General features: G+C 40.0%; 1 protein-coding gene, 2 long non-coding RNA genes and 1 pseudogene across 7 annotated transcripts in view; 2 read left to right on the top strand and 2 right to left on the bottom strand.

The window, feature by feature from the left end:
- Positions 1 to 3075, bottom strand: part of LOC148394943 (uncharacterized) — a 7039-nt gene extending 3964 nt beyond the window's left edge. Inside the window, exons 1-3 of the long non-coding RNA XR_015859467.1 lie at positions 3001 to 3075; positions 2820 to 2917; positions 198 to 983 (exon numbers count right to left, since the gene is read on the bottom strand). This is a non-coding gene — a long non-coding RNA (uncharacterized LOC148394943). The remainder of the gene's footprint in view (positions 1 to 197; positions 984 to 2819; positions 2918 to 3000) is intronic.
- The window catches only part of LOC148394944 (HHIP-like protein 1), a 12436-nt gene extending 1309 nt beyond the window's left edge, over positions 1 to 11127 (top strand). Inside the window, exons 2-14 of the mRNA XM_088381029.1 lie at positions 2519 to 2783; positions 3038 to 3317; positions 3429 to 3554; positions 3659 to 3802; positions 4613 to 4725; positions 4801 to 4941; positions 5287 to 5361; positions 5646 to 5772; positions 5867 to 6012; positions 6256 to 6337; positions 6675 to 6757; positions 7291 to 7530; positions 8914 to 11127. Coding sequence (XP_088237155.1) covers positions 2519 to 2783; positions 3038 to 3317; positions 3429 to 3554; positions 3659 to 3802; positions 4613 to 4725; positions 4801 to 4941; positions 5287 to 5361; positions 5646 to 5772; positions 5867 to 6012; positions 6256 to 6337; positions 6675 to 6757; positions 7291 to 7530; positions 8914 to 9659 — 2568 coding nt within the window. The 3' untranslated portion in view covers positions 9660 to 11127. The remainder of the gene's footprint in view (positions 1 to 2518; positions 2784 to 3037; positions 3318 to 3428; positions 3555 to 3658; positions 3803 to 4612; positions 4726 to 4800; positions 4942 to 5286; positions 5362 to 5645; positions 5773 to 5866; positions 6013 to 6255; positions 6338 to 6674; positions 6758 to 7290; positions 7531 to 8913) is intronic.
- Positions 11128 to 13201: 2074 nt separating this feature from the next.
- Positions 13202 to 25589, top strand: LOC148394945 (protein TUNAR pseudogene; annotated as a pseudogene). Of its 4 annotated transcripts, none has more exons than XR_015859534.1 (3): positions 13202 to 13311; positions 14327 to 16191; positions 21720 to 25589. The product of XR_015859534.1 is annotated as a protein TUNAR pseudogene, transcript variant X2 (transcript). The 4 variants fall into 4 exon arrangements; XR_015859533.1 differs by lacking the exon at positions 13202 to 13311 and adding an exon at positions 13762 to 13886; XR_015859536.1 differs by lacking the exon at positions 21720 to 25589 and having other exon boundaries at positions 13274 to 13311; positions 15880 to 15973.
- LOC148394946 (uncharacterized) lies at positions 24398 to 27366 on the bottom strand. Its single transcript, XR_015859537.1, has 3 exons — positions 27234 to 27366; positions 26297 to 26408; positions 24398 to 25322 (listed from the first exon to the last, which is right to left on the bottom strand). It is a non-coding gene; the product is annotated as an uncharacterized LOC148394946 (long non-coding RNA).
- Between the last annotated feature and the right edge of the window lie 508 nt (positions 27367 to 27874).

A 27874-nucleotide genomic window follows, 5' to 3' on the forward strand; every position in this document is an offset into this window, starting at 1 on the left:
CTACATAAAAAAAAAATAGACAATAGACACACATGCACGCACACATAACACACATCACTTACAATGTATCAAAGCAAAACTAACCGCGCTTCAGCTTTCAAAGGAGCTAAATAAAGTTGAGTGTAACTTTTCATTGTTATATGAAAGAAACCACATTATACACTTTTGGTGTCTTATATAATGTATTAATATAATACCTTTCAAGAGTGTTCATTCTCATTAGAGGATGGAATGACCACATTAAGATGCACGCTACTCGAACTTCTGAGGCAGCAGACGTGGTCTGAATAAGTAGCACTTAAAGCTATTTTGAAAACAATGACTCACACTGCACCAGTCTGCTGCACTTTTTTCGCAGAGGACTTCCAAACCTAATAAACAGCTGTCCATTTCCGCTTCGCTACATTTAGGTCTCTTTTCTACGCTCAGCGGTCCTCGCTGGCACTCAAAACTCCCACGATTCGCTTCCTGGCACAGGCAGCGAGCCTTAAAGCTAGTCCCGCCTGCCGATTGCATAATTGAATCCTGGTTGTGCAACTTAGAACTGTAACTACGTAAGCGTGAATTAAAAGGTGCCTAGCGCAGCTAAAGATTGACTCATAAAACTCTGATAGGACTTAACGGAACATAAAAAATGCACGATGTCAAGACAATGACATATCTTCTGACTTCCAAAGTATAGGTTTCTAGCACTACAGTAATTACAGTCTACAGGGGTGCTCTCAAATCAGCACAGAAAGAAGGCAGCTCAAATTAACAGCATACTTCTTTTCCACATTTGTCTCAGTTATCAATGGAAACTGAAGTTTGACCACTCCCTGAATACATTTCTTTTGATGAAGGCACTGCACTGAGAGCAAAACTGGGAGTCTCCTGGCACTGATATCAGTAAGAGTGTGAGTGAGATCCCCCCGCAAACTTAACCGGACCAAACAAACATCCACATCCTCTTCTGGCCAGGGGACAGGATATTTTAATTTCCTCTGCAAGAGATGAAGAAGAAATCAAAGAAAAGATTTTGACTTAGATAACAGATACACTGCACAGGAGATAAACTCATGTTGATACAACGGAAATAGAAACTTTCTTTTGTGGTGGGATGAATGTGTGCATGTGTTTGTGTGTTTAAAACGACCAACCCTGAAATTAAAAGGATTGGTGCATTCAGAGTTACTGCATGTATCATAGAAACACAAACTGTTTTTTTATTATGATTATTATATCTAGTAAATGCTTAAACCCCATTGTTTGTGATCATGGAAAATAGTTATTAGCTGTTATTTGTTTGGTCGGAGCATGTCACAATAAAAATGGTGTACTGTAATTGTCCAACATAGCCTGCTGTGAAATTAGATTCCCCACCAAAGTGTTCATTTACTGCATCACCACTGCATCTAGCTGAGTTGCAGTCGAGTTACTCAGTCACGTATCACTTATATAGCAACAGAGGGCAGATTGTTGATAAAATGTGAGAACATTGGTACTCTTAAAACATCTAAATCTAAAAACAGAGATGTTCCAAACAAAACCGTTATATGTCATGTGCTGCCAAAAAAAAATCCTTGAAACAAACATCAACCCATTCCATCAGTACAATGATGTCATTTGCCTTGAAGAAAAAAATTAACTGGGGAGGTAAATTCACTCTGACGATGATACAATGTAGTTTTTCCATGAACTAATAAATACGATAAAACACTTAACCATAAGCGTCAGCTATCAAGATGAACAACCGTGAAATATAGTCTTTTCTTGTCAGAAAGGCAAGTTCACTTCACAGCCTCAACCACACCATGGTTTGGATTTTGTGTCCCTTTATTTCACCCTTCTGGGTGTGGTAGAAAGAGTGGTTTTGACTTAATAACCGGCTGAACCTTGTCTTGGATCCATTTATATCATGCTACACACACACACGCATACACACACACATGCACAACTGTATAACCAAAGCCTGGCTGGACTTTGATGAGGCAGCTGCAGGGCAATAAACACACACGTCCTCTATTTATGTATGTTACAAACGATTGCCATGCTTATTTTTTTGTGCTAACAAAGGTGTCCAGATTGTATTTATATGATTTTTTTTTTCTTCAGGGAATTAAGGAAATCATCTTTGACCACATTAAGACACGAAAATGTGCTTAATGTCTCGTTCAAGTTTGAGAGTTGGCGTTTTTTTGTGCGTCCTCGTTCAGTCGAGTGGAAAGAAAACATCCAAAATCAACATTTAGGAATTTCTCTGCCACAGCTGTTTGCAGTGATCTGTTTGCCCAATTTAATATAAATAGCATAATAAAGTCATTCATTCAGTCATTGTTTTTGTAGCATGAAGCCAAGTTTTCTGATGCAAACTGATGACATCATTGAGTTAGCGGAAAAACAGCCGAAAAGTCTGTTTGCCGTCGGTGAACCTCTCGTGGAATTATTTGTTTTGGTCCATAAGTTGATTCATTGAGTTAAATCGATGACAAATGCTGTCAAAGTCTGACTGCAATAATAAATTGTTCACCCTGTGCAGGAGTGTTCACCATATGCTGCCCACCTGTACGACGCAGAAGATGCTAACACACCCATGCGCATTTTGCCCGGACTGTGTGGCAACTACTGCAATGACTACTGGAACCAGTGTAGATACACACTGAGTCTTCTCCTGGACGACAAGGGGTACCCTGGGCAGTATGCAAATCTGTCCGCCACTCTCGAAGAAAATCACAGACTCTTCTGTGAATTTCTGGAGCTGAAAGACAATCAGTACTGCTACCCGAATGTCTTGACAAATGCAGGTAGGGCTACACAAACACAAGGATGTTTTGACTTACATGAATTGTGGAAACTGAATGAGGACATGCCAGAACACGTATCTTGTCACATTCCCGCAGTGTAATCACAAGCAAAGCGCAGTGAATTAAAAGGCCTCCTAACGAAATGAGTACAATTGTTTCATGATGTTAAAAAACTTTCTTGGATGTACATATCTCCAAATATCTTTGTGATACACACACTTTGTTGACAGCTTGACACCACTTTTGTGTTGCAGAACTAAACGCTAACCTGGGTTTGGTTCGAGAGGACGCCGAGGGCTGTCTAGAGATATGCCTGCAGGAAGTTGCAAACGGGCTCCGGAACCCGGTGGCTATGATCCACGCAGATGACGGAACACATCGTTTCTTTGTGGCTGAGCAGCTGGGCTACGTGTGGGTCTACCTGCCCAACGGCTCCAGGATAGATCGGCCATTCCTCAACCTCACTCGGGCTGTCCTGACATCACCTTGGGCTGGAGACGAGAGGGGATTTCTGTGCATCGCCTTGCATCCAAGGTTGGTACGCTGACGTTTTTATGCACATCATTCAAGTTCTGACAGTTGAAAAAAATTATAACTTCCTCACACCATAGAAGACTTCCTGATTGCGTATCTGCTTGCTTGCAGGTTCACCACTGTGAGAAAAGCTTATGTTTACTACTCGGTGTCCGTCAAGAAGGAGGAGAGGATACGCATCAGCGAGTTCACACTGTCGGTACATGATGACAACCAACTTGACCACAACTCAGAGAGGTGAGAAGGAGGATCATTTTGGGCAATATTGATACACTGAGTGCTGACTGCACATGCACCATTCTAAATTAAACTCATGCTCTTGTTTTTGCCCCTCACTGTAGAACCCTCTTGGAGCTGAGAGAACCCGCATCCAATCATAACGGGGGGCAGCTTTTATTTGGCCATGACGGATATTTGTACATCTTCATTGGTGATGGTGGTCGGGCCGGGGACCCTTTTGGAAAATTTGGCAACTCACAGAATAAGTGAGTAGTATCAAATCGTGTGTATCAATATAGCTCTCACAAGTACTTTCGAGACATATTTATTTGCGTTTGTGAAATATTTATTGTAGGTACAAGTGGTAAATACTTGTGCTTTATTCGACTCGTTATTTTTATTTCTTTAAGTTACAGTATGCAATTTAAAAACCAATGCTATTAAATGTCATCATTCACTCCCATTTAGTTCTCCAAGCAAAAGCGGGCATTGCGGCTATGACTTATTTGTTTGTATTCAAAGATTAATGTCGCATAACAGCTTTATCATAAATAGCAAGAAAAATAAGTATGTGTCATGAATTACTTTTGAAATTATACGAGTTTGAAATAAATAGACGTATTTCATCTTTGTGCAGTATAATTTTCCTTTATTACTAATCTGTCTCATGAAACCCTCGCATGAAAGACATTAATATAGCATCTTTTTAGTGGTTCGGTGATTGTGACCTGAAAACCTCTTCAGACAGCTACAGTTTCGCTGTCTCTGAGTGGTTGTGTTGACACGCAGTTTAACTCTGTTGGGAATGAAGGAGGATACACTTGGCCAAGTCCAATATTGACACTAAGATTGCGGGCTGCCACACTTCGGTATTTGGAAGGTTGTGAGGAGGGGAGTTTGGGGAGAGAGAAAAGCGGTAGCTACAATCTACTGAAATTGATTTGATAATTCAATTGAAGAGATGTGTCCGTTTGCCTGGGTTGATTGTTGCTAGGGTGGCTCAAGGTAGAGTTAGCATAAGGAAAACAAAATCATCACAAAGACACATTCTGTATTTTCTCACTTTACTTTTGTAGGTCAACTCTTCTTGGAAAGGTGCTACGGATTGACATAAACAATAATGATGATGGTGCCCCGTACAGCATCCCTTCAGACAACCCATTTGTCGGAGAGAAGGGTAGCTTCCCAGGTACATGCACAACAGTCTTATACTCATTTTGCAAACATATCCGATGATTTAATTGATGTAAACGTCTCCTTGCAGAGATTTATGCTTACGGCGTGCGCAACATGTGGCGTTGCTCGATTGACCGTGGAGATCCGAAGACAGGCGTTGGTCGAGGCAGAATGTTTTGTGGTGATGTAGGGCAGAACAAATTTGAGGAAATAGACATCATACTTAAAGGTACATTGAAATCCAAGTCACATCTCTTTCCAAAAAATGTGGATGTATACAGTTCTTAAGAAATTTAGCAGACCAACATATTCAATGAAAGAGTTCCCTCGGTCATTTTTATACGAGTGATACATCCCTATGTAAAAACCTTGGAAAAATTCTGAGGGCTGTCTAAAAATGTAACACTCTGCATTTATGATGGATCTTGCGAGACAAATAGGTAACAGTCATCTGTGTGAAAACGTGCTCCTATGATTATGTTGTAAATCTGACCGATTTGTTTCATTATTTAACGTCACTTTTGAGCTGTCATTTTATAGAATTGGTTCCACTGACAGTACCATGTTTTTTAAGGAGGCAATTATGGATGGAGAGCAAAAGAAGGCTTCAGCTGCTACGATCGCAAACTCTGTCGTAACTCTTCGCTGGGTGAGGCGACTTTATTTCACTTTTTATGTTGTTTACTTGAATAGTGCTGCACAGAAAATTGCCGCAAACTAATGAGAGGTTTTCTATTGTTACCAAATATATGGTGCTGTAAAACATGTCCAGTTGCACTCAGAATTGTTCAACTCAGCCAGCTTGCAATGCAATTGAATGGCAACCAGTCCAGACTGTGCCATGCTGCTTCTATCTAACGCTTTTGGTTTTTGTGTATAATTGAATACATTGTACTCTGTTGTCTAATGACAGATGTGCTCTATGTTACATAGATGACATCTTGCCCATCTTTGCCTACCCCCACAAGTTGGGCAAATCAGTGACGGGGGGATACATCTACAGAGGTTGCCAGATGCCCAACCTTAATGGACTCTACATCTTCGGGGACTTCATGAGCGGGTGCGCACTTCTGTCGTGCTTTCATGTCGAAACGTCTGTGCAGCCATTTGAATGTGTATATGCTACTGTATGAGTTAAATGTACTGCTCCGCAGGCGTCTGATGTCCTTGAAGGAGAATGAGGCAACAGGTGAATGGCAGTACAACGAGATCTGTATGGGAAGAGACCAGACCTGCATGTTCCCCAAACTCATCAACAGCTACTATAAATACATCATTTCTTTTGCAGAGGATGAGGCGGGTAAGGACTCAGATGTATTTTACATCTGTCTTATCATTTTCTATACTGTATATCAGCATCTGAATTCATGCTTTAGTTCATAAATAAATACGTAACATTTTGGGTCATAGTAAATTTTAGTGGTTCGGTAAATCACTTATTCAACACCATTGACACAAACAGTAAATACATTTTAGGGTTGAGTTTATTTTTCATCTTGGAATGTTTTATCTCATTTTGTCTCTTTCTTTTCAATCCATTAAGGTGAATTGTACTTTCTTGCCACGGGTGCTCCAAGTGCAACAGCCAGAGCAGGGATTATTTATAAAATAGTGGATCCCTCCAGGTGAGTACTGTCACACATCTTCCATTCTACTTTCAGGCTTATGGAGTGCATTTGTTGCCGTTGTTTGTTTCATCAAGAGATCAGCTGTGAGTCTGTGCGAGCACATTCAGTGCATATCATGTTCATGGTATTAAAATCAAATGTTTTTTTTTTTAATCTGAAATATGTGCTTAAAAAGGAACAAAAAATAAATAAAACAAAAACTAAATAAAACAATAAAGCCTCTGTTAATTTCAGTGATAGGTTTAACCACATCGACTAAATTAATATGATAAAAAACACAGAGCAAAAGCTCAAACATTCTAAATAGTTTATATGATGATGATCTTTCTCATAGGCGAGCTCCACCAGGTCGATGTGCCATCAAGCCCTCGCCAGTAAAGATAAAGGGGAAATTGTTTCACTTCTATCCCAAAGAAGGTAAGCTAAACCTACAACACCCTTTCTGTACCCTTGTCTCCACAAACACCTTCCTTGCTTTTTTTCACCAAACTATCTTTTGATTTTATTGAGGTACATTCCAAAAGAGTCCCGGCAGCCTACTTGTTACTGGTTAAATTAAAAGCGTGCCACTTTTTAGTAACCAATTAATTTGGTGTTGGTTGCAGAAGAAGGCAAATCTCGGCACACTGCGATCAATCTATTAATTAGTTGATGGATATCAAAATTGTCTGCCTTCTTCCATGTTACTCTGTAGTTCATTAAATAGGAAAACTTAATGCTGAATTTGTTGCACTGCTTCGTCTTGCATTTCTTTTCTGGATTTGAATTTTTTTTTTATTATATGTCTCTTCTTGATCTGGTATGATTCCTGGATTTGGAACCTTTTGTCTACAGATCTTAATAAGCTAAATTGTGTATTTATCAGTTAATGCATATATAAAAGTATAATTTACTGGTCAGTCGATACTTTTAATTTAATTTTAATCTATATTTTTTAAAATCTTTGTCAGAATTTGTGATCGATAAGAAGCCGACGACCACACCGGTGCCCACGACAACCCCAAGAAAAATCCCACCAACCAGAACAACAAGAAGAAGAATTACAATACTGCCACCAAGAACAAGACAACCCTTGCCCCAACCACCAACACCTGCACCTACGAGAAAACACAAAAGGACACCTCCACCAACAATAAGAACAACACCATCAACAAAGGCTCGCACCACCTTGGTCAAAGCTACACCCACCGGTAGGCTTACTGGTACACCCTTCTATCAAAACAAGTCCATTGTTAGGACCAACATTCAATCCACCAGTCGAGCCGTGCACCTGAGTGTCACACCGGGCGTTTTCTTCGGCACCACTCTAAATTTATTTTTCATTTTAATACGCAATTACTAGTTATTTAACATGGGTTTGCAATTGCAGCCGAGCTGCTATGTCTTGCTAACAAATAACTGAAAGACAAATCTCAGACGCCTATTCCATGGATATTTTTCAAAAGTAAATTATGCATTACTATAAATAGATTGATATTATTTAAAGCTACGTAACAGCTGATTTTCTTTCAATTATACATTTATTGGGCCCTTTCCTACCTTATTTTTGCTTACTACTTTTGCTTGTAATTTAATGTGTTTCAGGGTATATTTAAAGTAATCATGAGTGAAATCTGATTAATTATACCAGATGCTTAGTTCACATTGCACAGAATGTTAAATATTTGTTCTGTACAATGAACTTGAGTTTTATGTTTTACTGTACAGTATATACTATAATTTAATGATTTAAATTTCTCTCAGTTGAACTGATATGTCGTAATGTAGAATGATGGATTTTAAAATTAGTAAAGTGCAAATCAACCCCTCAGAAAAGTGTTATTAACAAGCCTTTAAAAAAAAAAAAAAAATCAAACATAAAATTAGGCTTCAAAATCATGGAAAATGAAGCTGGTCTTTAATTTCTGAGGCACGATGGGCAGGTCTGCTGTCTGCCCCCTAAACCACACCCTACTCAAGTGGCAATCAAATTCTTTTACTCCAACAGTAGCAAATATCTCAATTCTCCTTACAGGGTCTTAAAAAATACAGTACTTAATTGACACTTTTTCTTTGCACACAACTCAAGACAATCACATAGGTAATTCTGCTAAACAGCAGACACTACTTGTATTTCCATTATTAAAATGTTTTAATGTTAAGTAGTCAGAAATATTAAGTTTTACGCAATTATTTTTAAGTGTTTTATTAAAATTAAAATTATTTATTAAATTTCAGCAGTTTTCCACTTACTGTATGTTCTCATTATAAACGTCAGGTATTGTAGTGGATGTCGTGCATGTTGATAAAGGTTTTGCTATGATTGAATTCGGTTGTAGTGGAAATGCCACTTAACTGTCTTTGGCTGGTACACGAGTCTTAAGCAAGTTGTATACCTTGTGCCTTTTTTATGTTAACATTTGCACTACTTTAATTGAAATCCGTTACTTTGGCATTATTTATTTGGAATAAATGTTTCTGCATCAGACAATGATCCTTGTGTGTCTGTCTTTACCTGTTCCCTTCAGCTATACTACTTTGAATGGCTTCAGTGAGGTATTAAAGTAAAGAGGGTGATTCTGTCTCTCCCTCAGGTTATCGCTCGGCTCTCTACACTGCAGCCTACTCACGGACTCAAACCCCAATGGCCACTTCGACAAGAAGATATATGAGACCCCCTCAAGCCCATCCTACTACCGCTTCCCGAACATTAACCTTGCTACGGCCTCCTCCTCCTCTGTCCACAAAGCAAACCTACACGGCTTTGACCACTGGACGTTATCCAAGGAGGTGGACAACGCCGCGGCCATCTTATTGGACCCCGAAGCCCACATCCTATAAGCCTCAGAGACCGCCAATATATACCACTCAGACAAAAACAGAAGAAGGGAAGCTTGGGTTAGTACAGAAGACAGACAACACAGAAGGGTATGAAGGTAACCAAGTGAATAAGAGGCCCAGGGGAGGAAGCAGGGGTTACGATTACAAAAGAGTAAGAGCGGGTGGAAGGATGCGTGTTGGCTCGGTTCGTTTGGTAAGCCCAGATGGTCTGTCGGACCGAGGCCGAATTGAGATCTTTATCCGTGGAGAGTGGGGCACAGTGTGCGACGACCTTTTCACCACTAAGGCGGGTACGGTAGTGTGTCGACAGCTGGGCTTCAGCACGGCGCTCGCTGTTATGAAAAGGGCAGCGCTAGGCCAGGCGGATCGCAGCGTCAGGATCTACTTGGATGACGTGGAGTGTGAGGGCGGGGAGAAGTCGCTGCTAGAGTGCAAGCGGTCCAGAGTTGGGAAGCACAACTGTTCGCACGCAGAGGATGTGGGGGTGATCTGTGGTTAGCCTCAGGACAGAGACCTGGCCGGAGAAAAGTACTGTTGAGTCAAAAACTGCCGTGGATATTATAGAGGTTGTCACAACTGTCACACTTTATTCTTTATTGGTAGTTGCATATTTGTGTTGAACGGGCCATGCATGTGGTACCTGGGTCTTCAATGGGGACTTTCCGGACTGATGCACCTCCTAATACCACCACTATCAGATCGCAATTACAGAAATTATTAATACTATGCAATGCTATGTACGTTATCTTAAGGAATTCACAATGTTTATTCCTCGAATATCATGACAAAACATTTAAAAAAAATCCATCATACTTGCCAGAAATTCTGATTATTACTGTGCATGTATCACTTCCGACACATTTTACTCGTCAACCAATCAGAATGGGAGAATGCTGACGTCTTCAAGAGCCAGCTAGTTGGCGCTGTGAGATCAAATTTGAAATCTGATTGGTTAACGAAACAGCCTCTTTGCTAATATTGTTTATGAGCTGATAGATGCTCAAATCTTATTGAAGAGAAACTCCTACTTCCAAATAGTAGATATATTAAAAGCAGTGGAGCCCAGAGAAGCACTATTAAATAAAGGGAATAGTTTATTGGGAATAAGTTATTTGGGAATTATTTGCAATATGTGAAAAAATATTAGAATTAATTTATATGAATGTAGGTCAGGGCTCGGTGGAACACTGGTTAGCACGTCCGCCTCACAGTTAGGAGGGTGCGGGTCCGATTCCACTGCAGACTGTGCGGAGTTTGCATATTCCCCCCGTGCCCGCGTGGGTTTTCTCTGGGCACTCCGGTTTCCTCCCACATCCCAAAAACATGCTTGGTAGGCCAATTAAGCACTCCAAATTGCCCCCAAGTGTGAGTGCGAGTGTGGATGGTTGTTTGTCTCTGTGTGCCCTGCGATCGACTGGCAACCGGTTCAGGGTGTCCCCCGCCTACTGCCCGATGACGGCTGGGATAGGCTCCAGCACACCCGCGACCCCCGTGGGGACAAGCGGTATAAAAAACGGATGGATGGATGGAGGTCAGGGCTTCTGGGGCGAACAGAGACGGACTTATTTCCCCTGACTGCTCACCACTGGCTGGAAAGGGCTCCAAGGGCATTTCATACCATACTGATAACGAATATGTTACCAATAATTGTAGGAATCAGTAAAATGCAATAAGTTCGTTTTTAACCACCAGCTAGATATATATAGAGAGTTTGATCTTTGCAGATTGGAAAAAGTCCACCATTGGTTTACAGTCAATTGTTTTCTGAGATGATATCTTTTTTTATTTTGTTTGTTTTACGGTATATTTTCAGCAGGTCTATCTTTTGCAGATTTTCAGATGTTATATTGAATGTACTACACAAAGTTCAAGGAAAATGAAAATGCTGGACATTCTGTATTTTGAATGTAATTTCCACTCTGAACAAAGAGTGGTTATGATGTTAATAAAGACTACAGCAAAATGTATCTCTTTCTGTCCTATGTTTGTTTATTCTAAATTGTTTTAAATTGGTATAAAAAATACAATTTAAAGCAGTAGAATCAGAACGAATGGCAGTCACTAGAGGGAAATAGGGAACAAAATGACGAGCCAATGAGGAAAACCTTGACAAGAAACAAAAGGTTGAGGGACCCATCTGGAAGACACAAGGGACCCTGGTGATAAGTACAGGTCGTCCTAATAATCTGGGATAGACAATAACAAAGGGACACTTGGCAAAACATGACAAAAAATATGAACACCAAATGAACAAAGACAGATCCTGACAGAACTAAGGCACATAAAGTAATAAAGAGAGAGAGTGATAAATAATAACGTGTGCTTGCTCAAATGCAGTTAATAAATTAACCCTTACATTTCTGCTAAAATACCTGACATGATCATGGTCAAAATCATCACTGTGGATTCTTCAGGTCAAAATCATCACTGTGGATTCTTATTTACTATCTGAAATGTAACATTTAGATTCACCCAAACCTGTAATAAAATCATGACCACTTGCATCATAGGGTATAATGAGATTACTCAATACAAGAGCTGCTTATAAACTTCTGCTGAGTCAAATGCTTCACATAAGCATGCCCTGCATAGTTTCCACAGTACAGCAAAATACATCCCACATGGAACCACTAACCACTACATGAAGCATATATTCCCCATGAGCCAACATCTTGCAGTCCCAGACAGCAACGCTTGGGAGAGCTACAACACTGTTCAGTCATTTGTGAACTGTGCATGAGTGCGTCTTGACCCAGATTCCTACTTGGTTTGTTCTGTGAATGGACATTCACAGAGATGCATGTTTGATTTTAGAATTAATTTCCCAGGCTTTGAGCATGCAATCGTTGCACTGAACAATTCCAGCTGGTTGGTATTTTTATTTATTTACTAGGTTACAGTTAGATGGAGGATGGAGAAGAAAGAGTAAGACGTTGAGTAGTCTAATAAACTGTGTCTTTTACATGATGGTTCTTTGATTCAGAATACAATAACATTTAAGTAAAGGTGTGAACATGCACTTTATCTCTTTTTTTTATCTCAGTTCAATGGCTTTATTGTTCCAATCGGTTATGCAGTTTATAGGTGATGTTAATGGAGGATTTTTTTGACATAGTTCATTTTGGTCTCATCACATAAAATCTGACATTTGAACAGGGATGTGTTCTGTGGACTTTTAGACTTTTATATCCACTATATGGAGAGAAGCAGATGACACGCACACAAAGGAAGAGGAAGGACTCCACGATGCAGGTGAATTGCAAGAGGGCATCAGCCATCGTGTGCAAACTTGATAGTTTTTTCCGACTGATGTCCCGAGGTGCAGCTGTTAAGGTATGGAGTGAAGACCCGGGAGGAAAGTACATAGGCCTGAGGGGTTCCGGTGCGGAGTGTCCTTGCGTCTAAGCCCAGCTGCACATGTTGCTTCTAGTCTCTCTCTCTCTCTCTCTCTCTCTCTCTCTCTCTCTCTCTCTCTCTCTCTCTCTCTCTCTCTCTCTCTCTCTCTCTCTCTCTCTCTCTCTCTCTCTCTCTCTCTTTCTCTCTCGCTCCCTCACCCCCACCATTCACTCACTCACTCACTCACTCACTCACTCACTCACTCACTCACTCACTCACTCACTCACTCACTCACTCACTCACTCACTCACTCACTCACTCACTCACTCACTCACTCACTCACTCACTCACTCACTCACTCACTCACTCACTCACTCACTCACTGGTTGGGTGGCTGCACAGATGGTAGTCTTGAATGATGCTTGAGGCTAGTGGTTCCGCTCTAACCAACACACGAGAATACCCAATGCAAACACAGATATACAAAAGCACTCAAGCATATGCACGCATACACAAAGACACACACACTCTCTGGTCAAAGATCATAAATGTAGCCGATATTTCATATCTCGGTTCAATGATCCAGTCAATCTTTGTCCAACATTTCATTTTAAATGAGAATATTTCCTCTTCACTGTCGTATGTGTTTGACTCTGTCTCTGTGTGCGTCCCATAATAGCATACGACATGGGGTCTATGTGTCCTGGTTTATTCTTTCAATGATTTACAGCTGCGGTCTCGCGCTGCAGGAAAGCCTCTTACAGTATATTAGCGATGCTGCCCGTCACAGTGTCGGAGGGATACATGTTGCTCAGGTATGCATACAAACACTTCACTTGCCACATTCCCATTTTTCTGCAATGTTTGTGTTTTTGACTGCCAGATGAAGCAAGCGCCTGTCACCTTGTGTTGACTCAGCACAGTCATGCATAATCTACAATGTATTGGGAGTGTTGAAGTCATGTGGCAGGATTGTGAATGGTGTTCCCATGTTCACAAAGCTTTCCACTTTCTGAGCTTGTCGCCACTGTTCTGGAAGCTTCCTTGCTTCACAGGGAGGGGCGGGTGGAATAATCAAGCCAAAAGGGTGTACATATATAGACCGGTTGAGGCTCTGTTGTGAACTTGTGATGAAAGAGGAACAGAGGAAGGAAAAAAAGGGTGATGGAGAACGGATGGATGGAGGCGAGAAAAAATAAAGGCAGAGGGGGGCAAATATGGGATGTGTGGGGTTGAGAGCGAGGGAGGGGGACATGTTGAGAAGAGGGTGGGCAGCAGAGGCAGGGAGAGCGATGCTGCGTTTCAGAGATAGCACAGACTGGGGCTGCAAGAGCGGGCAGAAGGATGGAGAGAAGCAATGACGAAAGAGAGCAGCAGGACTCCCATTCAGGTAAAATATTCAACAAATTGATCCAATATAAAACTAGCTGAATACTAGTAAAGACCTGAGGAGTTATTTTCTGGATTTGCTTGGATCTCATAAAAGCAGCCAGCTATCCATCCATAACTCTGTGCATATGTCTTCATCTCTCCTTCTCCCATCTATCCATCGCTCTCATTCCATTGCCAGGAAAGCTCCTTCTCTCTCTTCTCTCCATATCCATTTTACAATCTCCTCAACATTCCACCCACACGAGCATGCCTCCTGCACTCTTGAATTCTCCCTCCCTTCCATATCTCATAGAGTCACTTCCACAGATCCTGAGGGCATCTCTCTATTTTCTTTTATTCATCTCTACATCCTTCAAGTCTTATATTCTTAGAGTCTCCCTGCTGTACTGTTCACAGAGTGCTGATCACTGCTCTATCTTTTTCTCTGTTTTCCCCAAGAGTGAAGTGGCCCTGATGGATTGCTTGTATTACTGAACACACACTCAAGGTGGATTACAGAGGAGACCACTTGTAATGTGCCTTACAGGCTTCAAAACAACGTTGAGAAGACAGAGAGAAAGACATACCTCCAAAACTCAATTCTTATGGTTTGGCAGGATACAAATGCATTGTTGTCACTCATGGGATGAAAAAACATACTGAGCATTGAGGGCAAGTTCTCGGGAGGAGACTCTAAAATTGGGCAGTTATTAGCTCCTGGAAGAAAAAGGGAGGAGAGAGCAGTATGACTCACAGCGGCTCAAAGACTGTGTGTTTTGTATGCATGAGGGGGGCTCGAGAGAGATAGAGGAGAAACGAGAGAGACACGGGGAAAGAAATAGAGCAGACCTTAACAGTCGTCAGAGAGGGATGAAGAAAGAATACGCAAGAAAGAGCCAGTGACTTTGAGACACTGGGTCGTGTGAATCACCGAGCTGGAGGGTGAAGAAGGTGAAAGGTGGACAAGACTTGAGGAAGTGGCGGGGATAGCATGAGGGAAGTTTCATCAAGATTTGATGCCTGATGGACACTGGGAACAGAACTGGATGGGTTAAAAGGTACTTAAGACTGTTTTGCAGGAGGCAAAGACTGGATGATCGTATGTTGAAGTTTTTCATTTGACTAAAACTGTGACATAAGGGGAAAGAATTCAAGCCACTGAGCAAAAAAACGGACTAAAATAGAAATGCTGCAGATGAGAAAACATGTCAGTCTGTGCACCAAGCCGGGGACAGCATGGAAACTTTAACTGTGACAACACAGCAAGAGTTTGCTGTTAAATATTCATGCTGACAGGCCACTCTGGACACAACTTGCTTCCTCCTCTACAGAGGGAAGAACACTGCTTTCATCATGAGGGATTTTTACACTAGACAAGTTGGCGAGTGTGTCAGGTTATGCTGACATCTTGCAGCAAATTGAGACAGGAGCACGTCACGCTAGCCAGGACGTGGCCTCGTGGAGGTGCTCAGCCAAGCGTGAGGAGAGGGGAATGACGACGGGCAGAAGACATGAAGCTCTGACTGTCAAGGGGGAAGAAATAAACATTTGTGAGACAGTTGAAATGACATAGGGTTTATTTATTCTATGTGAGCTAATCCTTGGCTTCTAAAGACAATTGCATATTGTATAATCAGCTTTGAAATTCACTTAGAGTTACTAACTCCAGTCAGATCCATCATTTTGTATTTCTTCTTGAACTGAATATAACCTTTCCGAGTTGCTCTGGAAAAAAATGGTCTGATTTTTTAAATTTGCTCCAAGTTAGACTGCTTTTAAAGCTTGAGGAAGCACAACAGTGGTTTTATTTTCTTCAGAAGAATTTTGAATGCTTTTTTTTTTCTCCATGGCTGAATAATCACTGCTGATGGACAATTTCAGTTTTGATGGTTTTTATGTCATCAAGTTCTAACCTGAATATCTGATTCTTCAAAACATCCCATCAAGAAATCAAGACAGCAAACAGTCTTGAACCCAAGAAAGACTGGCTTGTTCTTCACGAATGTTTGCAGGACTATCGAGGAGCTCTGCTATACACGCTTGAGTGATGTTGTAAACGTGTGTGTGCCAGCCAAGCTTTGAAGCCAGCTGTCTGAACCCCCCCCCCCCCCCCCCCCCCCCCCAAATGACACCCATGGCTGCATGTGTTGCCTGGATTCTGCCCACCAGCAACAGAGCTGGACCTGAACAGCAGTGGTGAGTGGGGGCACTGGGAGGAGGAGAATAGGAAGGAGAAAGAAATTAACAGGCGCAAGGATGGGAAAACACTGACAGCATGCTCGGATAAACAGAAGAAAGAAAAGAGTTTCCGGCTGCAATGTGTGGTGAGTACACACGAGTGCGCATGTGAGTGTGTTTGTTCGCGTGTGTGTGAGAGAGACACGTGAACGACAACATTGCCTCAGGATGTTGGTCAAAGGGTAAGTCGAAGGTGAAAGCGAGTGCTTTGACATCAATGTTCACTTAATGCATGTCCACAACACAATGAATGCTGCCAGAAAGGTTCCATTAATTCTATATTGATTGTTGTCGTAGCCTGTTGCAGCCTGCTGAGAGGCATTTGTAATATTTTATCAATCACTCTTAGCTAAACAAAGCAGACAAAAGATTAAAAATACCACGCAGTATGAAGTAGTGGTGCTTTTTTACACCACTGCAAACAACCACAATAATCAATTTGCTTCCTAACCAGATGTTGTCCGATATCAAAATTAGGTGCTTTGCACTGCAATGCTAATAATATCAATGAAGGTTCAGTGTGTACCTGATATGTCATTTTGCAAAGGTCATGATGTTGCTTCCAGTTTTCCAACAATATGGACACAGACACATGCCATTCCTGAACTTTGGCCTCAGTGGCTTTTTCTTCTGCTCTTGTTACAGGCAATATGTTCGTGTATCCATTGTGTTTTGCACCGTAGCCAAATATGACACTTCCAGATAAAAAAATTGGGGCTGTTACGCTGTTCAAAATTAAACAATGGCGCATCTGAAATTAGGACTCAGGTTATAAGGTCAATTTTGTCACATCAATCATTAAAAATCTAAACGTACGGACTGGTAGCAAGTGACTGGTTGCAAACAAACATAACATCTCGCCTCTTCTGTTGAAACACAAACAGTACATACAAGTATACTCACTCTGTCATTCTCGTTCATCCTCTCATGCTCTCTTTCATACTCTCACTGTAACAACATGCGCACACACACACGCACACACACAGACACACACACACACACATGCACACTAACATGGGAGCCAAGCTGAGTTGTGGCTGAGGAAATGTGACAGTCCCTTCATGGCCGCCGGCCTCGTACTCTAGCAGCGTTGGCTTGTTGTGCTCATAATGAGATTGTTGGACGTTCTAAGTTGCATACGGATATGGTCCCCACACCATCACTCTGTGTGTCATAGTAGCTGCGCAATGAGATAATATAATGTTGATCTTTTTATATATAATGCTATGCCTCTTCTAAAGAATAATAAACCCTTAAGCTAAAACAATAGAAAAATATTGATGTGCTTGTCAGCTTGCATCATTGATTCCTGCACAAACTATAATAATGTAGAGAAATTCCCCCCAAATTATGTCATCAATGACATTGTCAATCAATTTCTTTATACACTTTTCCCCCACAATCGCTACAGAATGACCTGCTACCAGACACAGCCCAGTCCTCCACAGTAAAGCTCTTGTTAATGTTGCATCTGTCATTCTCGTTCAACCATCGATCAAGTAGAGAAACAGGAAAGCAGTTGAAGATATTGGCTTTCAAGATTGGGAAATACAAGCTGTTCTTCACAAAGCAGAACCTTGTCAATGGCAGCCAATGTCAGGATCCTTGTAAATAACTGTTAAAGCGGGGGGGGGGGGGGGGGGGGGGAAACTATACTATACTTGCATTTCATTATACAGCAATGCTCTCGTATTTGATTTGAAGTAACGTATTTTCCGCACTATAACGCGCACCGGATTATAAGGTGCACCTCCAATGAATGGCCCATTTTATAAGGCGCATAGGATAAATAACTCAACTTTGCTCAAACGTTAATGCAATCACAATATAGTAACACTCGAAATAGTGAAAATAATAACAATATATCAATAACTCAATGTTGCTCAAGCGTTAATATCACACAACACACAAAATAAACACGTAAAGTTTACTTTAATAAATTAGTCCTCATCCATGAATCCATATTGGTCCATATATAAGGTGCACCGGATTATAAGGCGCACTGTTGGCTTTTGAGAAAATTGGAGGTTTTTAGGTGCGACTTATAGTGCGGAAAATACGGTAGATGTGAAGTCAGCTGCATGTTAAAGGCAGACAAAAACAAACCCACATAGGCATTGGGCTCCAATTAACACAAACTAGACTGTAGTACGTAATATAACTTTGTGTGAGCATTTGCTGGGATAGTTGATGGAAATGTCTCAATGTCATATGCTGATAAGGGTGGATGAGTTATGGGGTGCTGGAATAAGCTATTGTCAACCTCTTTAATCAAGAAGAGAGCCGTGTCTGTATGCTCGGCATCACGTCCAGCATGTTCCCAGTAGGTGTTAGGACGATCAATTGTTACAAGGTCACTACTTTGGGGAGTTCCGGAACGCATTCTCTTAATTGGGGATGAGGAGGAGTGTGTGAGGTCTTTTTCAGCACACTGAAATATGATAAGAGTCAGCAACTCCCAAAAATTAGGCCACCTTTCTTTGAGGGTGGACGGCTCTTCTGAATTGGAAATAGGTTACTACATCACATGGAGGATTTTTGGTGTAACAAATAGTTGTGGGTGTTTGGATTCCAGTAGTGTGCCATTGAGGCAATACTCATGTAAATTCACAATTATCATTAGTCCATAATAAAACTCTTTCATTTGTTTACTGCATGTCCTTGTTTGTCAGGAGTGATAGCGCTTTTTTGTGTATTTAAGCTTGTCAGCTGGGAGCCAGCATTTTCTTCGTCCTTGCATGTACTGGATGTGAATCTCAGAGGCTCCTATTTCTGTGTTGATATGACTGTGAGATTAACTTGAAAGTGATTCTGACTTTGACTGTACTGCACGCTTCATTGCGGATGCACCATCTGCGGGGAATTCATATCACGGCCTTTATGAATTAATTTGACAGTGAACTAAGCAGAGAAGCAATCGTCAGTTGTACTGATGAATATTAAGCATGAGTTTAATCAGACCTTACATTGCTCGTTCAGTGGGAAAATGTCTTTTTGGTTTGCACTTAGCACACTATTTGATCAATCAGATACCATGAATATATGCTTTTGCATGAAGTGTTTAATCTTTTATATGGCACCATATATGGGGGCATCGATAAAATCTGTTCACACTATACTTCCAACAGTTTGGGATTAAAATCATGCCAGTGTTTTACGTAATATCATTTGATGCAGAACCAAACAACCCAAAAATGTATTACGGTTATTAAGACCATCACATTCTATTTTTCTGATGTGTATTGCTGTGCTTTAATGACATACGACATTGCTAAAATGGAAGGGTTGCATTCAAATGTTAATTTGAATTGACTTTATGCTTGAGCAGCTTCCTCTCATTAAGATGTATGACTTTGAAGAGGGTGAGCAGGGGAGAGGGGTGAGGGAGTGGACACTATGAGTGAGAACTTGTTCTTGGAAATTTATTGATAGTGATTAATTTGGATAGCAGGCTTTGCATCAATGTGATTAATCATTCTAAAGCAAGTGCAGTGACTGACTCACTAAATTTCCTTTTACACATATGGAATAAATATGCATGCACATACTGTAAGATGAAATGTAAACAGTGCACCACGCACATTTTGGATTACTTTTATAAAGGTATAATTAATGTACAATGCTATTGTTTATGCTTCATATCACTACGTACTACCAATTTCCCGTGAGTGTCATATTATTACATTTTAAAAATCAATGCACTTATTCTTCCAGTGAGTTTTAAGGTGCGTGTTGCATTTTTCTTAATTGGGTTGGAAATAATCAAATTACACTGCTGAACGACTAAGCTGCATCAAAAGACAAGGCTCTGCCCCTGTGCATACTCCACACCTTTGGTCCATTTTAAGCATTCACATATTTGTTTGGTTTGTTAAGAAACTTAAGAGAAATCAAATGAATCCTCACTAAGTTAGCTCAAGTGGACCAAACACAAATAAACAAACATAAAAATCCGATGATTACTTGTCAGATAGTAGCTGTATATGCAACAGCCATTCCGAAAGGTTATCACCAGGGACTCTAAAGTTAGGCAATATTCATCATCAGGGTTAAAAAAAAATGAAAACTGCATGTTTTTTATGCATATGCACGATGTAATTTTATAAATGAATGCATAAGTCAAAAAATTATTTCTACTATAATGTTAAAAAGTGTGTACAAATGATAATGATGGACCAGTAACGCAGAGAGCGTGTGCCGCTATGTGTTGCCTTTGAGTCAGGAGAGAAACTATGGATCAAATACTTAACCTGACACCAGTGGCTAGCTATTAAAAGCCTGCATTGAGAAGGGAAGGGAAAACCGAGTAAACAACTTACTACAACAGTCTATGTAAACGGAAGGGATCAAAGAAGACACAATAAATGAAATCGTCGCTGAAATCATTGGAAAGGAAGGTGGGCAGCTGTCATTTTTAAATGAAATATTATTTTTATGTGGTTTGCATGTCTGATCATTTTTGTATTATATGCTTGCGTGACTGATTTTGACTGCCATGTACTTGTACGACAATAGGATCATGAATTGCCTTGTAATTATGCACACTGTGTGTAAAAGTCTGCATTAGTCAGTCAGTGTATCAAGAGTGGCTGCAATATTGACGGAACTGGGAGAGGCAATTGACCAGTGGATCTTATGCGACAGCTCAATACAATCCGCCTTTCTATGCCTGGAAGTCATTCTTATCTCAGCTGACGCACGCACGCACACGCACACACACACGCACGCACACACACACACCTTATCCTTAATCTTCTTTTCTCCCATTCACACCTAAACTGTCGCTGGAGACTGCATGTGATTCCCTCATCGGCATCGAGATTTGTTAATTTTTTAACCAATGCTAAACTGATCTTCCGTCACTCCATAGCTTAGTGACAGAGGAAAGAGGAGACAAACAAATAAAAGAGGACAATAAGAATGCTTCCAAGACTAGATGTTTTGATTGAAATCTATCCATTCTTCAATCTATCTATAATTTATGCACTTTATCCTGTGCAGGAAATTGGGGGACGACAGCATTTGAAAGCTGGAGGCGTATGACACCCAAGACAGATTACCAGTCAATCACATGGACAGCCATTGACACTCACTCACTCACTCAGCTATAGGCAATTTAAAGTCACTCAAAAACACAGAAGGGGGAAATGAATTTAACTTTGACAATACTGTGGGTTTATGGCAGTATAGAGGACAAGAGATTCGTAAATTAAAGTTCTGCACAAGGTTAGGGGGTCACATCAAGGGTTCCAACACCTGTCTTTTGTCAAATTTAAATGTCCTTCCCTTCGCTTGAGTAGGTTTGCTCAGGGTATGCTGGCTTTCTCCCATATTCCATAAACGCTTTTTTAGAAGACTTTTTCTTTTATATAACACACAACGTTGCCTGTGAAAACATTGATTGTCACACCTCGTGCTGAAGCTGTCCAAAGCAAACATTTGTATTCATGAACTGCTTTGCTGGTCCTGAGACAGCAACTGTATGCTATTGTGTGTGAGGGTGAGTGTGCGTGTGTGTTTATACACCGCGTGATTGTTGGCACCTTTCAGACATGAAATCGTTTCATAAATCTGATTGGATTTCTCAGCCGCATATATGTTGTGTCTTATCCAGGCGTGGTGCCCTGTGGCTGTGGGGTTCTGTGATGGTAACCATGATCCCCGGCAGCCACTATATCTGCAGCACTCATGCAAGAGAGGACAACTCCACGAACGATCGAGAGGAGAGAATTTTAGCCGTGCTGGGCATCATCGGAACCATTCTCAATCTTTTAGTGGTCATCTTCGTCTACATCTACACTTCTGTCACCTAAGACCTTGAGATAGGCTAAAATAAGAATGACTGGCGCCCACCCAACATCCCTCCCGCCATACATCTCTTCAAGTATTTATGTGCGTTGAGGGTTAGATCATTATGTGCTAAGATAGAAAGATTCTTGGCAGTGTACAGCCTGAATTGTGGCCAACTGCAAGTGTATCAATTCACTGCCGTAAGAATAGTCCCTCGCCATTTCCAGCGGACTCCTGCCAAATGTCACGACAGAAAGGAGTTCCATGAGACATCTTCTCTCCCTTCCTGCTTATATTGAACTTGTCATTTCAAGAAAACTTGCCAAATCATTGCTGACAGTCACTGCCTATACTCATGACTTGGCATTTTTATGAAAATGGGATTTTATCCGATGGTGGATTTTAATGTGCTGTTTTTAATACGAGACTATAAAATAAGCTTCTGTAAGTGTTTCTGTTCATAAGGTGAGGTTTGTTTCATTGCCAGATGAATATTCACCCAAACAGAAGTAGGAGACTGACGAAAAGGTTACTAGGAACTATCGACTGAAGGGCCTTTGTGCCGCTCCTTAAAAGTTGCAACTTAATGGACTCATCTTATTGCATAATATCAATTGCTGTATTAAGTGGGATTTAGAAAAACATTTCCATGGACCTAACGTGTCCATACCTGAGCACACCAGAGGAGAGATTCCTGGCAGTGCTCGGGGTCATCGGCATCATGCTCAATCTTTTGCTGCTCGCCTTTGTCTACATATACACATCCAGTTGAGAAACGGCTCATTCAAACACACTGTCAGAAAATGTAATACTAAGCATATGGCAGATATCATGGAAGCATGTAAATATCCTTCAGCTAACACTGAGTTTAACAATCTATGCTGCATATCTCAAAATGAGATATTCATATCCTCTCAACATATCTCATATTTTGACTGAAGTTTTGCACCCTTCAGGTTGTATTGTATAAATCTACCCCAGTTGAGATGAACATCGAGACATGTTTATTTAAACTTGCTTTGTGATCTTAGTTATGTGCTAATCAAGCTGACAGATGTAATTGAATTAATGTTGTTTGCGCTTTATGCCTTTTCGTGTTCAAACCATCAAACACAAAAAGATGGAACGAGAGGGTGCTGACAAGTCAGCGTACGCAGCAGTTCATCATAAGTGCAAAGATCCCGCTCAGTGTCATAGAATAATAGTTTATTTCCTCTTGCCATGTCTTTTTAATCGGATTAGTGAGTCAGTCGCGGAGCACTGTCAGAGGTGTGAAGGTTTGAAAATGAGACAATGTCACACAAATCAAGACCGTGTGATGCTGCAACACGATTTACAGGTGCAGGATGTTTGCAGAAGAGATGATCTGAACCAGTGGGGATTATTTGACATAAAAGAGCCTCAATCATCTAGCTGTGGTTTCTTATCATGGAATTATACCAAAAACTATCTGAAAGTGGGTTCCAGCTTTTCCACTGGAGGCCCATGCCAGCGTGGATACAATGCACAGGCTAAGAAAGCAGCAAGGACAGATCTGAATCTTCATCTGATCTTCATCATTCTCTTCTCTACCAACAAGCTTAAACCAGAGAAGACATAATGTCAAATGGACCCATATGACTCTCTACTGTAAAGCACATCACTTTTATATTGCAATCAGTATATCCAAATTTTGAGGACAAGCTGACAATGAATCACAGAACCAACCTAATTTTCCTTTTTGGCTTGTTCAAAGTTTTTTTAAGAGTTTTTCATCAATACAGTGAAAGAATCATTGTACAGTTGTGCATATCTGCATTATTGAAAATGTGTTCAAATATACATGTATGTGTACAAACAAACAAACAAACAAACAAACAAACAAACAAACAAACAAACACAAATCTCTAGACAAACAAGAAGTCATAAATCTTCTGATAGCATGATAATATTTTATTCATATTTTTCAAGCAAAAGAGACAATTATATGTTGTATATGTTACACAAATGCTATTTTAGAAGCATCTTGCTGATGGACTGACAAGACCCTTGAAAATCACGTCACATTACATTCCAAAAGCATTTGGATATCTCAGCTTTAGCCTTTTTATTGCTTGGGACATTAAATTTTGTTTAAATAAGGCTTAAAAGTTTTTGGGGGAGTTCATCTATTAAAATGACAATATGCCAGATGTGTGTACATTTCACATTCTATTTGTAGTTACTTAAAGTTTATACAGAAAGAATTCAACTTGAGACAAGGGGACTGACTAGCAAAACATTTGTAATTTGTCATTTAGCTAAGTGGTCCTCAACCACTGCTGTGTTCCGTGCCGCACATACCTGTAACATTGTGTAGCCTAAATTCTGCAAGGTATGTGTTTGAAGACAGTGGCACTAAATAGTTACTTATATTCTCATTCAACCAATTAACCAATGCTGCCATTCAGTTGTGAGAATCAATTAGCATTACCCAAACTGTCTTTAATTGTGCGTTTACACTGCCGTCCGTCTTTTTTTCCCTTTTTAGATTTAACAGACATTGTCATGGTCATTACTTGCCAAGCATAATGCTAAGATATATTAAGTAACGATAGCTTGCTAAACTGTTAATTGCGATCTTAATTACCCTTAGCATAAATGTATTCATATCTATAAAAATCAAGATGTGTTTCATGCAAATACCCTCACTCAGCTGGTCCTTACAAAGACAAAACGACTGAGTGCAGATACTGTAATTGCATCACTCTTCATTAACTGTAATGATATCCTCATACATCTTATAAGAAAAGAAAAGCGTCAGCGTGTAGACATCTATGCTTCAAGAAATGAAGGTTACAACAGTAAAGTCACTTTAATGTATTATACCTTACAGGTTAATTAAGTCCTCTTGAATTGTGAAAAACAAATACAGAAAAGCATTTAACCAGCTCAGGCGGCGTTCTTACCAATGTGACTTTTCAAAAATCACCTCTCACTAAACAACAACAACTGTTCACGTATATATTTTTAGAAATAAGCTAATTAAATATTTTTTGAACCTAAGAATTTTCACTTTCAAATGCTATGATATTTATCACCAATGTTGTCAGTGATGGATGATTAGCCCCAGAAGAACCTATATAACAAGTCTAAAATAAGAACAATAAAATAACAGCAATTGCCATGATGTTCTTGTTGCCAATGGTTACATGGCCAAAATCAATATTATTTATTAACAATTTGTATTTTATTTTATGATTTTTTTATGACTAAGTACAATGTTTCAGGGTCTGCAATTTAAGTATGTTAGAAATATATTACTCCTATATTCTGCATGAATTTGAGATTACTTTAAGTTTGGTTAAATTTGGTTGAGAAAAAATTGCAGACTCAATCTTGATAAAAGCAGAAAGCCCGGCGGACGGGTCCAGGCCATCTGCTGTGCCCACAGACACCCAGAGCCACCCTGTCATTGTACACACACACACACACACACACACACACACGCATGCACGCACACACACACAGACACACACACACACACACACACTCACACACACACTTTAAATTTAAAATAATGTTTTTTGCCGTGTGTTCTTGTTGGTGCCTATTTTTTTTTACAAATGAATTTGTGTTCACACCACTAATGGAAAGCGCCTTTGTTGCCACAGGAAAAACAGATGCGCATATCTTGGACTGCACGCGCAAGAATAAATATTAATATAAAACCGTTTCCACATTCTGCATCTGTATTCTGAAATGTTCATTCCAAGTTTGAGCCTGCCATGACTATATAATTAGATTTTCACTTTTTTTATGATGATTTATGAGATATGAATTGATTTTCAGCCTGAGAGAGCATCTTGGACTAAGCCTGCCTGAGACGGAAGAGGAAAAAAGAATCTGCAAAAGGGAGTGCTGGAAATATTGTAATTGTTAATGAATATTGCAGTGAAATAAGTCATTGCGAGATAAAAATTAAATACCAATACGCATATAGGCAATATTTGGTTTTGGTGAATTCCGACAAAAGGAAAATATAAAAGTTGTTGACTTTTTAAAATAAAATGGCTATTCACAAACCTATTTAAAAACACTTTCAGACAGAAAGTAACCATGAGTATGATCCAGAGTTTTTTTTTTTTAACATGTTTACAGTGGTGCTAACGGGGTAAAATTGTGGCCATGCTTTTCCTCAGCCATTATTAATAAGTTATATTGTGTAAGAAATCTATCATCTATCATCTGTCATCTATAGATATTTTTTCACATCATAATGAATTTTATGTTTCCTGTTTATGCTCTTCATGCATATTAGTGTGATAATTTCTTTGATTTGATGCCAAATTGACTTTGATAAGTGTTTTTGAACTCAAAAGAAAAATCTTTCAGTACTTTACTAAACGACAAAGATAAAGAGACAAAGATACAGATACTCACTTCACATATTTGCCGAGCCACTTGACTAGGCAGCATTCATATAAGGGGTGCTCATGAATGATGTTTACTTGGCAAGCTGCCATCCATAGCAGAACAGAAAGGATAGAAGGAACTGAAAGGAACACAAAAAGACAAAGTCAAACAGACAAGACACTTTCTCAATTATAATAATTATGAGACAAAATTACATATGCACATTTTTTTCTATTTCATTACTCTGTAAGATGTCACAATCTCTTTTTGTTGTTGTTTCCACCAGATCTTCTCATCTGTTTCTTACCGATTCAAAGACACCGCAATTTGACATTAGTCAACTGTGGATTTTTTTTTTAAAAAACATAATACAGTAACAAATAAAACTGAGGATATCAACATTTGTATTGTTTTAACAGTCGTTACACTACAATGACTATTCAATCCTTATTTAAAACTTTACAGTCAATAAAGTGTGTATGACGTTGAATTAAATTGTCATTGGTTCCTTTGAGGAAAAAGATTCCTCTAGTCCACAGGTGTCAAACTCAAGGCCCGGGGGCCAGATACGGCCCGCCACATCATTTTATGTGGCCCACGAAGACAAATTGTGCATCAAATTCGTGTGTCATTACTAGAATTGCAAATTGTCTTCACTTTTAATAATATCTTTTTTCTTTTTAAATATTTGTCCAGTTTTTACTCATCTGATTTGAAAACAAGTTATTTGTCAGTTTGTTTTGTATCTTTTACTGTATATAATATGAGGTGCTCATACATTTATTTGGGTTGACAGTCATAATGGCCCTCCGAAAGAAGCTATGACTACAATGAGTTTGACACCCCTGCTTCTAGTCTGACAATTCAGAGTTTGACCAGCATTCTAGAACACACTTTTTTTTAACCTTAGAGCTTCCTCAGTATTGCATTTGACCTTACGTAACAAGTATAGAGAAGATGTTACCTTTCTAGATATTACCTCTGCGATGCTTCTTAATTCAGTGCTTTCGTGAATGCACTAAGAGTATTAGTCACAGAGCGTCAGTCCCCGTCCCCCCACCCGAGTACCATTGCTCTGGAAGACCTGTGCTGTTGTGTGCACCCATGCTCAGCCAGCCAGATAAACTAAGAGTGTATCCTCAGGCACTCCATGAGACAGCCAATGACCTGGCTAATGTGGGTGAATGCCCTTCTCCCAGACACACACATGAGCTCACGCGCACTCACACACAGAAACACGTACATTCTCACAAGCAAACAACACGCACCCGCATCAGTCTTTCGAAGCACAGATCTGACAAAATTGCTCTGTTAATTCAGGGGAGCAACACACTTTCATGTATCGTTCCTTTGTACACCACTAACATTATGTTATGTTTTCTGCTCAGTGCTTTCTTTCATTTTGAAGAGTTCCTTTTTAGCCTTTCATTCGCAGGTCAGCTCAAGCATGAACCTCAATTTTAGCTTTGAGCCCCAAGGCGCTGTCACTGAAAGAAGGAAATATGTTTTATGTAAACTGAAATATAATTAATGTCCTTTTAGCCTGTTGAGCATTAAGAGCAGACCCCCTCCGACATCAACTTAGCCTTAAAAGAAAATCTTCAG

Source organism: Syngnathus floridae, chromosome 7 (assembly GCF_059516105.1).
Source record: "Syngnathus floridae isolate MCC-2025c chromosome 7, RoL_Sflo_1.0, whole genome shotgun sequence".
In the NCBI taxonomy this organism is placed as follows: Eukaryota; Metazoa; Chordata; class Actinopteri; order Syngnathiformes; family Syngnathidae; genus Syngnathus; species Syngnathus floridae.